We start from the raw sequence: 12,602 nt of genomic DNA on the forward strand, positions 1-12,602 counted from the left end.
CACCCATTGTTAGAATATAACTTAAGTTAGGACAGATGAAGGAACTTTGGTAGTTTCATTTGTATGAATTTTGTGATAAAGTTGAAAGAGTTTGGGTTAATTTAGTTTTTCATGCATTTTTATGTGGCAAACATTAACGCATTCATCCATGCATCATTGAATTTTTATGTATATAGCATCTAATGTATGCATTCATCCATTCATGCATCATAAAATAGTCATGTTAACCAAGGTAGTCATTTGTTCATTCGTGCATCATTATGGGGCAAACATTAATTCATGTATCTATTCATGCAGTTAATTGTCAATCCATGCATCATTAAATTGTTATGTGCATGCATTTATCTATCCATTCATACACCATTGAATTGTTGTGTATCTCATTAAATATGTGCATTAATCTATCCATTTACGCATGTAAAAGAATGTTTCTAACAAGTTAGAATGATTCTTGGCATCTAGTAATATATTATCCTAATTGTGGTAAAAAAGTTCAAGGATAGCTCAATCTCCGTATCAATCTAGAATTATGGTAGAAGAACAAGTTTTTCGCTTCCAAAAGATGGAAAGGGCATAAGAAGAGATAAAAGGGCAATTAAAAGATATGGTTGAATTGCTAAAGAATTTGAACAAAGGAAAAGTAGTGGCTAAAAAGATTGATGATCCAATATACCCACTTACATATTCCAAACAAACATATCAAGAGGCCCACAATCAAATGCTATTTACAGCAAGCTAGCCCTACATACATATTGACATGCCTTTAACTGCTATTCTTACCCACATGGCTCATATTCTTGATCCAACTTAAGTTTCTTATCTGGATGATCCAAAGAAAAAAGAGAAGTTAAACACAAACATAGTAAAAGCCAAAGAAGGCTTTGGATCTTAACAGAATGGATTTTATTGAAGAAAGGCTTCGAGTTATTGAGGGGATGAATTTTTATAGTTCAATGGATGCTGCTAAATTGTACTTGATTCCTGATGTGGTCATTCCACCCAAGTTTAAAGTGCCTAAATTTGAAAAGTATGATAGAACTAAATGCCTCATAATGCATGTCACTCTACACTGTCATAAGATGACCGCATATGCATATGAAAAAAAAACTATTCATCCATATTTTTTAAGATAGTCTCACTAAATCTGCTTCAAGGTGGTATATTCAATTGGATACATCTTGCATCCGTGGTTAGAGGGAACTAGCTAGAGCATTCGTCACAATACAAAAACATAATAGATTTGGCTCCAGACCATTTGTCCTTATAAAACATGAAAAAAAAAAGATGCTGAAAATTTTAAGGAATGTGCCTAGACGTTGAAGAATGCTACTACCCAAGTTTAACCACCACTCACTGATAAAGAAACTATGGTTTTGTTTACCAATACTCTCAAAGCCTTATATATGAAAAGATGATTAGAAATACTACTAAGAATTTTGCTGATATGATGATTTATGGGGAGATGATAAAGAATGTAATCAAGAATGACAAAATTAAGGAAAGTGGTACAAATGTTGCAAAGAAAGATGATGCACCAAAGAAGAAGGAAGGAGATGCTCAAGTTATGATTTATGAGGGGCAACAGACTGAAGGCTTCACCCCATGTCAACCTTATTCAATATACCTATCTTATTACTCTTCTACAAATAATCTCTCCCAAAATTCTTATCCTTGTCAACCTGCGCAACAATTAAGCTTTCATCCCCAAATAATTACTCGTGCCCTTGTCACTCAATTTGCTATCTATAAACACCATTCTATTTTTTTTTTCTTTTCATTTTTTTTCTTTGTTACGGTCTTTGCCCAAAAACCTAGGTGCATTAAATGCACCCATCTTCAAATTCAAAATCCCAACCACCGTTAGCCATATTGTTAGCCACCAACAATCCCCTGACAACCGAACTAACCTTGAACAAAGTTTTAACAAAAAATCCCAAATTTTTTAAGATCTTAGATCTTGTTTGACTTTATACATAGAACATCTATCCAACAAGAAAAAACCTAAAAAAAACCCTACAAAAAACACTGAGAACGTACACCTAGAAATTTGCAAAATGAAAAACCCAAAGGACCTAGAAAAAGAAAAGAAAGCTTTGTAGAAAAAAAAAAAAAAAAAAAAAAAAAAAAAACCTCCCAATTGCAACCCCAAAAAGAAAATTTTCTAGCCTATTAAAAAACCAAAACCAAATAACCAAGAAACAATAGCCCTTGAAACCAGGACCAACAACACCAAAAAACCAAAACTAAAAAATAAAAAAATAAAAAAAAACAATTTTTTGGCCGAAAACTTTAAGTCTCTACAACGATTGAGTTAATAATGTTTTATAAATTATATAAAATCGTTGGTTGGGCAACCACTATTAGAGAAATATATAATATATTATTATACATAAACATTGAGAATTTTGTGTTTCCAGTCTTACAAGAAATTTTACCAGAAAAAAAAAAAGAAAAATAAATAAATAAATGACAAGAGAGAAATTTCAGAAAGGGAAATCACGGCCTGGACTATCAGCATGCATGTCCATGCAATCATTAGTGCCTGGGGAATTGGCTTCCCTGTTTTGTTGGTGAATGTAGTTGTTGGTCTCATTGTTCCGAGGTCCATTGGCAGAAGACACAACATTATTTGAATTGTAACCACCCTGGACTGAGTGGTATTGCTGAAGGCTACGACGAACAGGGCTGGAGAGTGCATTTGAGAATACGGAATTCTTTGCTTGGTAATCCCCAGATCGAATTCCTTGCGTAATTGTTGCTGGTGAAATTGGAGTAGAACAAAAAGGAGCACCTAAAGTGTTTGGGTGTGTTGCAGTTTGAGGGTGCTGGTGCTGAAATGACAGCCTGGGGGACATTGGAGACTCCTCTGCTCCATATTCAAGCTCATTCTACAGAAATTTTAAAAAAAAAATGGATAAGATAATACTCGAAGGTCACTTCAATTTTCCGTATAAACGTAACTATTCTTTGTGTTCCACCATATTTTGAAAATGTGTAGAAGAAACAAAAATTGCAAGAAAACAACCTAAGCTGTTTGTCTATCAACTACATATCAAACAGTCTCTTCTATTCTATCCTACGCTACCGTCCTCATCCTCCCACTCATTTCTGTTCAAACCCCCAAAACATACAGTTCTTAACTGTCAGGAAACTCTAATTAAATTCACCAGAATGATGCAAAAACATACTATTTGAATGTTCGAAGCATTAAGTTCAATAGAAAGAATATAAAATTGTGTAGAGAATGGTACTAAAGATTCCCTTTTTTAAACATGTTTGGCGCAAGAAGATTTAAAACTAAGACCTAACATGATTTCGTTTTTTGGATTTTCATATAGCCAACCCCAGAGTTATGAGATATAAGACATTGTTGTTGTAGAGAAAGGTACCAAAGAAAAGGAACAATAATTCACCAAACAGATTCATCAAAACAATAAGAGCAAGGTATCACAAAAGATACCTGCAAATAAGCAAATATATCAGCTGTTGTCACCTTTGATCCTTCTTCTTGCTGCCTCAGAATCCATTGAAAAAGTTTCTCCTGCAGGGAAAAAGGGAAAGAGGAAGGATTTATTTAATTAGATGCAACACCCACTGGACAATTGAAAAGTGAAAGCCGAATGAAAGTCTACAGCAATATTTAAAAATGGAGAAACAAGAATTTCAATCCTACAATCAGAGGGAAGCATTTCGATGGAGAAACAGGAACATAGTAGGCTGAAACTATCCAGAACAAACGCTCTTGTTCATTTTTAAAATCTAAGACAAGGCAGAGCAAGAATACGGGACCAATAGAGTAAAAGCGAGGAAGAAAATCAACCACAAGAAAAATTCAACGTAAATAAACAAACCAATAAATAACAATAGAGGGAGCAAAGAATTAGATGCAGGGAAATCTATCATGAGAATACAAGTTGAAGAGTTAGGAAACTGTTTGCCTTTTAGTTTCATATCAAAAAGACAAATAAAGGCGTTCACGCTTGCCACAGTTGTCAATTTTTCCACGGCCGAGACTATGACTGCTTAGAGGAGCTCAAAGCAGCCACCATGCAGCTTCTGAATTGCCATAGTGCTATCATATATTTGTTTGAGGGCTTCATGGCTCTTCAATATAGGCTTGAGCTATTGGGACAATCCCCCTACAATGTAATAATCTTTCTAAAACATATGTGACTGTTAAACTATGACTGCTTAGAGGAGCTCAAAGCAGCCACCATGCAGCTTCTGAATTGCCATAGTGCTATCATATATTTGTTTGAGGGCTTCATGGCTCTTCAATATAGGCTTGAGCTATTTGGACAATCCCCCTACAATGTAATAATCTTTCTAAAACATATGTGACTATTTTATCTTACTTTGTCAGCATAACAAACAACAAAGAACTTTTGATAAGCTTCAATCAGCATTCAAAAACTTCAATTTGCAAAAACAGAGCAAAGTAAGCAAAATCCCAACACCAATTACACAGCAGGGAAAAACAATTCAATTTTCAATAATGGTAGAGAAACTAACATAAAATTTCCACTTTTTGAGGGAAAGAAATAAATTAGCAGAAAGAAACAAAGTTGACACCTTTTACCAGATTGCAACAAAAACTCAAATCCAAATTGGCAATTAAATACTAACCCAATTTAATTTCTTTCAATACATAATCATGTTTCTTACAATTTTGTTCCAAACAGAATTTTCCATTTATTTTAATTCATTCCTCTTCAAACCTAGCAAATTAACAATTTTCCAACAAATTAAGCAAAAAGGAAAATTATGATAAAGAGATAGAGATACGAGATAAGGAAAAAAAAAGAGAGCTAATGGAAGAAAACATAGAGATAGAAGCAAACCAGCGCGTGACGTTCACCGGCCTGGAACGAGAGGCGCTGGTGGTTCATGGCCTGCGAGTAAAGCTGCGAAAGCGAGTTAGCCGCGCTGCAGAAGGTGGTGTACATGCTCCGATCCACCTCGTCCAGGCGCGTAGCATCGGATTTCCTCTTCTTCGACATAGCTTCGTTTATGATTATTAAAAAAAAAAAGCGAAAAGAAAATAAAACCCTAACAGAGAAAAAGAGGAAGCAAGAAAATAGGGAAAATTGAGTTGCGGGCGTAATAAGGAAAGATTGAGGGAAAATAGAAGGAGATAAGGGAATGGCAATTGGAAAGGGGAGAGTCTGGTGGAAAAGAGAGAGAGGGTATGTGTGTTTTGCAAAATGGTATGAGTTGGGTAGCCTGACAGAGGCTGTCTCTTTGTTTATTTTGCCACCTGGATTACACGTGTCTTCCTTTCTGGATTACTGGATACCACTCCTCAGCCCTCTCCTACCAAAAGTTAGAACATATGAATGATAACTTTTCATATCGATACATGAAAAATAAAAAAATTAATGAAACGAGTAAATTTTAAGTCAAAATTACATAAAATTTGATTAAAATAAATAGAACTAGAGTTAATTTTTAAAGTTTAAAACCTAAGTAGAATCAATCTAATTTTAAATTAAATTTGATGATTTTTAAAATATTAAAAATTTTTATTGCACTGAAAAAGTATAAAATTATCAAAATATCCATATAAAATATATTTTCGTAATTTGATTTTTTTAAGTTTAAAATTTTATAAAACTTTTCATATCTTAATTTCATAATATTTCATTATTTTTTGTATATTTGAAATCACAGTTGTACCTTTAAAAATATGAAATTATCAAAATACCCCTATAAGAATATTTTTATAATTTGACCTTTCCAAGCTTAAATTTTCATAAAAATTTTCAGATCTTAATTTCATAATATTTCATGATTTTTTGTGCATTTGAAATTATAACATTACCCTAAAAAGTGTGAAATTACGAAAATACCTCTAATTACCAAAAAACCTTTTATAAAGGTATTTTCATAATTTGATCTTACCAAGCTTGGATTTTCATAAAATTTTTCAGATCTCAATCTCATAATATTTCATGATTTTTTATGTTTTAAATCCTAAAAATGAGCATGAAAACATTGATTTCTAAAAAAAAAACCTAAATACTGAAAACTTTGCTCTAGAGGTAAAATGGTCTTTTCATATACTTGGAGGATATAAAAATCTAATTTTTACAGTGAATAATATGAATTATTAGATCTTTTATTGATCCTGATCTAATAGCCAAATGTGGTTCCTTGAAACCAAAAAAAAAAAAAAAGCTTTGACCCTTGGATGAGATTTCATCAAAAGGTCTATATTCACCAAGAATAAGATTTTTATGAGGGGCTAACTACTAAAATGGAAGGGAAGAGTTGACTGAAAAGGAGTAAAAGGTCTGCTGAGGGGAGGCTAGAAAGGGCTGAAAGGTTGGAAAGAACAAAGCCAAACACATAAAAAAAAAAGAGAGAGAAAGAAGCTACTAAAAAAATAGAGAGTAAGTCAAATATAGTAAGTTTGAAAGAGAAAGAAGAAGAAAAATAAAAAGGAAAAAGTTAATTGAAAAGGAGTAAGGGGTTTGCTGAATGGAAGGAAAAGGCTAGAAAAGCTAAAAAAGAAGAGAGCATGTAAAATTGGAGAAAGCACATAAAATAAAAGGGAAAAAAAGAACAACTAAAAAAATAGATAAAAGTCGAATATAAAAGGAGAAAAGAAAAAAAAAAAAGATTACCACAAAAAATGAGGGAGTTTATTGAAAAAGAAGAGAAGGCTGCCAGTAAAAAAAAAAGAGAAAAAAACATTTCTTTGAAGAAAAAAAGGAAAGCAAAGGTAGCCTTCATTGTCTTTCATGTGGATGTTGTCATTTTCATGAACAAAACTCCCTCTTCTTTTATGTTTGCTACTTTCATCCTCACTATATACAAGTTTATTTGATGCAAGTTTGCTAGTTTAGTTGGATTGGTGTCCACTTTTAATGCTATGACCATTTTTTTTGTTTGATGCTTTACATATGGATATAGTTGCTAATCTAGTTCCAAGTTTGTTTTCATGTACTGATGCCATAAGTATTATGGTTGGTTTGTGCTTTGAATGGTTTCTTAGAAAAGAGTAGATTAAAGGATGAGCAACAGCATTATGACTTTAGAAAACTTTACTAATAACTAAAATAGAAGAAAAAGAAAAGTTTTCAAAGTATAAATGCTAGGACTTGTAGTTTAAGACTTGTCAAAGTCCTTTTTTTTTATCATTTTATGACTTTGAACAAAAAATATTGCATGGAAGGTGACATTGGTAAAGAGCCATAAGTTTTTATTTTACTTTAATAAGAAACAAAAGCTTCAATACATACTAAAATTGCTTGTTCTCCAATATGCTTCTCTTCATGCATGATTTATCATTCAAAGCTATGCACACATCTTTTACAATTTCAATTTTTTATTTTTTTAAGACTTTTTGTGAGTAGATCTATGTATTTGTCTTGATTTCTTATGCAATTTGAAATTTTATATTCCAATTTACTTTTTGAATAATTTGCTTTTCATGTATATTAGATTTATGAAAAATTTATTAATAAGAAATTGAATGAAAATTTTCTAGAACGATATTTTAGAGAAATCCAAGTAGTGATTTTCTAAAATGTCTAGGTGAGAATATTTTTCTAAAACTACTACCAAAGTAATAAAGTATTAAGGAAAATATTCAATATAAAAAAGAAGTTTCATTTGTCTAGTTTTCTAAAATTTTGATAGAAGTTAATAATAACGTGTAATGACTCTTTTAGTAATGAAATTAATATAATTAAAGTTTAAAAATTAGAACAAAAAAATATAATTAATTAAGAAAGAACAAAGTGATTAAAAATTTTTAAGGATAGGATTCTAAAAAAGTTTGAGTAGAGATTCCTAAAAAATTCTTAGGTGAGAAAATTTTTCTAAAATACTGCTAAAATATCTGGGTATCAAGGAAAATTTTCAATAAGATTTTTTATTTATTTTGTACCTTTCAAAAGTATTAGTGATCATTGGAAAATAAGTAAAGAGGATTAAAACATAAGCAATATATGTTTTTCATATGCATATTCTACTTGATTATTTGCAGTATATAGTTTTAAATGCAATTGAAATTTTCGATAATAGGATCTTGAGAAATCCGAGTAGTAATTTCTAAAAACTCTCTAGGTAAGAAAAGTCTTCTAAAAACTGTCAAAGTATTAAAATATTTAGAAGTTTCTTCTCAATATAAATAATTTTTCATTCCTTAATTATTTTCTTTTATTTGAACTATTTTTCTTAATAAATAAAGTATGTTTTTAGGAAATAAATGTATTTGTAAATAATTATATTATTGCATGACTTTTAATAATTTTTATAAAAAACAAACGAAAAGTTTCCGAGGATGAGATCCTAAAGAAATTACCAAAGTATTGGAATATTTAGAAGTTTATTTTCAATATAAAAAATTTTTCATTCCTTAATTATTTTCTTTTATTTGAACAATTTTTCTTAATAAATAAAAGTATGTTTTTAGAAAATAAATGTATTTGTAGATAATTATATTATTACATGACTTTTAATAATTTTTATAAAAAACAAACCAAAAATCTCTGAAGATGAGATCCTAAAGAAATTCGAGTAATAAATCTTTAAGAATCTTTAGTTAAGAAAATCTATCTAAAATGCTATCAATGTATTGAAACATTTAGATTAATTTTTGATAAAGATTTCTGATTCTTTTATAAATGGAATAGAAATGAGTTTTTGAGAAAATGCTATTTGTTTTTTAAATTATAGATATCATTATGAATCACCAAGAATAGGACTTTTAAGAATTTCGAGTAGCGATTCTTAAAAAGTCTTTAGGTGAGATGATTCTTTTTAATATTGTCAGATTGGAAAATTTTCAATATAAGGTTCTTACTTATTTTTCAAGCTTACAAAAAAATAAAAATATATTTTTAAAGAAAAATAAGAAAATTAAATTTTAAATGCCAAAAATTAAGACCATTTTTTGCTAATATTAAAAGATAATACATAATTAATTGGTACCATTTTTAAACAGGCGTCGTAGGGTTGCTAATTCTTCCTCATACGTAATCGACGTTTGAATGTAAACTGTTTTCGTAGACCCAAAAATTATATTTTTAATAAATTTTAATTAGTTTTAAAATTTTATTAAAAAATAAGTTTTAATAGTGACTAATCACACTTAACCAAAAAAGATTAGTGACGACTCCATTTCTTTTGTTTTCAAAATTCATTTAGCAATCTCCAAAATTGTTATAATAACACTAACTAGGTGTTTTTTTTTCTTAATTGTTTTTATAATACATGTTATATGTTAGTTTGATGTTACTTGTAAATGATTGGTTTGTTGTAATTGATAAATAATTATTTCATTCACAATTATTTATTTCATAATACAAATGTAATCTCATTATAAAAATAAAAAATATATTGCATCATCTATAGATTTTTATTATCATTAAATTACAAGTAAATATGTATTTATTTAAATATTATATTATTATATATTTTCTTCTAAATGTTATAGTATTATAGATAAAAATAATACTGTAATATTAATTCCAATTACACTAATTTTTGGGTATACCAATGAATATATTAAAATGAGTTTTCATGCTCATGTGATGCTCACATGTGTTTAGGAGAAAAAGAGAAAGAGATAAAATATAATTAGAGAAAAGGAGAGAAAAAAAATAGATGAAAAGGTGAAAGAAATCCAGTTTTAAAAAACTAGTAATACTTAAAATAAAGGTGTTAATGGATAGAGTATAAGACAGGTAAAGTATTTTTTGTTTTTATTTTCAAATTTTTATATTATATATATTCTCGTATCTATATCCGATGAATATTTTAAATTTATTCATTTTCCTATCTCCGTAGGTATTTAATAGGTATGGGTAATTCTCATACCCGTAATTTTTTTCAAATAAAAATCAAATTTTATTTTTTTACTTTTTTAATTTATTTTTCATATTTATGTAATTTTTGTAAATATATATTAATATATATTTTTTAAATAAAAATATATTTATTTTAATTACTTCAAAAAAATTTTAATATTATTTAATAAAAAATCTATTTAATAATTATATATAAGGCATAAGGCGGATATTATATTATCTGTCTCCATTCTCGTATCTAATAAAAAATTTAAAATTATACACATCTCCGTTCCCAAAATTTAATACTCATCCCCATTTGTTTAAAAAGTTAGATTCTTTATCATGTATAGGTAAATTTGATATCTCTAATTTACTTATGATTAAGAGAATTTGGACTCAATGTTGTATCCATAGGTGGTATCAAATTGGTTCGGGTTTCTATTTTTTTTTATCTGATCCTACCTATGTGGATGTTTTATTTTTTAATTTGTATTCAATCTACATAAGAAAAGTATCTGAATAAAACCATCCGCATAATTTGGTTTAGTTCAATTTTTAAAATTTTTAATTTAAGCAATTTTACCAAACTATCAGACAGTACCATCCTTTTCAATGAGATAACCCCATTCTCGAAATTGGTGTAGATAAATATTCCAGAAACAGTGACTTTGTGATGCATGAGGTGAGGCTTAAAGGCTAAAGGGACAAAACAATTGGATGTTTAATCTAAAAAAAAAAAGCTTAGAGAGTAAATGTGGAGCAACAATAGAGAAGCTTTAAATACTAGCAATGTGGTTAAAAAGGTAGTAAATTGCGAGAGAGGTAAAGAACGTCGTGAAGAGAAACTGAAATAGTAAGAGAGGGTGGGAAGCATTAGTGTCACAGCTAACCTTTCTTTCAAAAAAATAATAGATCGCGCGACACTTAAATGGATGCTTCCACATTAGTCAGCCAAAAATAGCTTGATATCTAAATAAGTAACCAACAAGCCACAAGTTATCCTAATGATACACAATGGTATATCTGGACATAATGGGAGCACCAAGGTGCCAGTGCCTTTGAAAGAAAAAATATTTTATTAATATTAAAAATAGTACAATGAGTATAAAAAAATTATCGAGTCTTCCCACCATCATCAAGGCTAGAAAAGCAATCTTAGATAGGTGGTCTAACATATACCTTAGCCAGTGAGACAGTCCAACAACATGCTAACTGCTCACCCATTCTAAAAAGTCTAAGAGCTTTTATAGCTATGCTACCAAAAACCATTATAACATTTGAAATGACACACTTTTTTCTAGCACATAAGATCTACCCTCCTCCTTGGCACCAATACTAGGTTATGGTTTTATACAAGGGTGGCTAATGACATCTTGTACCCCATCATGGCCTTATACAAGGTTGGCTCATGACATCTCCCTCACCTAATTTGTCGATGCCCTTATCGACTTACTAGCCTAGAATTCTTCAATTTTTTGCTTGAACGCTCAAAGGTCTTTCAACTAATTTTTTTTAGTCCTAAGCCTTTCCACCTGACTAGAAATTTATGGATTGTTCTTCAAGATACTCAGGTTACCCTATCAACCAAAATCTCTTTAAACCAACATTCTTATAAGGGTTTCATTTATAATGGTAGCCCTAGTTGATTCACTATGACTTGCATCTATAGTGTTTGCATTATAGGGCTTTAAGTTGCTCATATGAAACATTGGATACACCTTTATTCATTTTGGTGGATTGATTTTATAGTAAGGTATTCCTCACTCTAGAAAGGATTTTCACTAAACCCTTATCTTTATACACCAACCTACGATCTTACTTTTTTAAGTATCTGGTTTGTTCGAGAACAAGTCTAACAAGCACAAGATCACCAACTTTGAATTATTATGCCTGTCGACCCTTAATTGCCCACTTCTTCATGCACTTTGATGTCTTTTCTAAGTATGCTTGCATAATTTTTATGTTCTATCTCCATTCTTTCATAAGGTTAAAGGCTCGTAGATTTTTCCCTTGTTATGGCTCAAAGGATGTATGAGGTAGCCTTGATTATTATTCAATGACCACTTCAAAAGGACTCTTGTTTATGGAAGAACACTTGTTGGAATTAAAACAAACTAAGTCATATCCAACAATGAAGGTCAATTCTTCTGAATAGCTTGAACAAAGTGTCTAAAGTACTCTTTCAACAACCCAGTAAATTGTTCGATTTGACCATCAATTTATGGGTGATAACTTAAAGAGATGTTGAATTAAGATCCCATATTCTTGAAGAGTTCTTTTTAGAATAAACCAGTGATTTTTGGATCCCTATCACTGATAATGGTTTGATAAAGACCCCTAATACTTGATCACATACTTAAATATTAAATGAGTTGTATCTTCTGTGGTGCAATACTTTTGGGCTGAAATGAATTTGGCATATTTTGAGAAATGGTTAATCACCACTAAAATAAACCTAAGATCATTAACCTTCAAAAGGCCTAATATGAAGTTAAGGGAGATACTTTTTTAAGGTATTATAGGCACAAGTAATGGTTCAAGCATAGTTGTTGGTTTTTTTTTTTTCAACTTTGTCCTATTGGAAAATGAGTAAGTCTTTGTATAGTCCATCATATCTTGCCGCATATGAGGCCAATAATAGTCTTGTTTCAATAAAGCTAAAGTACGTTGGCAATCAGGGTAACCCACCCACTGTGTGTTATGGCATTCCTACATTAGTATTTATCTCAAACCTTTTACTTTCAGGACAAACAATCAAGGACCCTTTATTAATAAGGCCCTATTTTTCTACTAAAAGTACTT

The 12,602-nt window shown here is 30.1% G+C and overlaps 1 protein-coding gene across 1 annotated transcript; it reads right to left on the reverse strand.

Annotated features, from left to right (window-relative positions):
- Nucleotides 1–2,360: 2,360 nt before the first annotated feature.
- Nucleotides 2,361–5,203, reverse strand: LOC111299811 (uncharacterized). The gene is made up of 3 exons (XM_022895269.2): nt 4,842–5,203; nt 3,461–3,541; nt 2,361–2,888 (listed from the first exon to the last, which is right to left on the reverse strand). The coding sequence occupies exons 1-3, from the start codon at nt 4,998–5,000 to the stop codon at nt 2,484–2,486; spliced, it is 645 nt and encodes a 214-aa protein (XP_022751004.2). The 5' UTR covers nt 5,001–5,203; the 3' UTR covers nt 2,361–2,483.
- Between the last annotated feature and the right edge of the window lie 7,399 nt (nt 5,204–12,602).

Source organism: Durio zibethinus, chromosome 18 (assembly GCF_047325235.1).
Source record: "Durio zibethinus cultivar Kanyao isolate XHJ-2024 chromosome 18, ASM4732523v1, whole genome shotgun sequence".
NCBI classification, from domain to species: domain Eukaryota; kingdom Viridiplantae; phylum Streptophyta; class Magnoliopsida; order Malvales; family Malvaceae; genus Durio; species Durio zibethinus.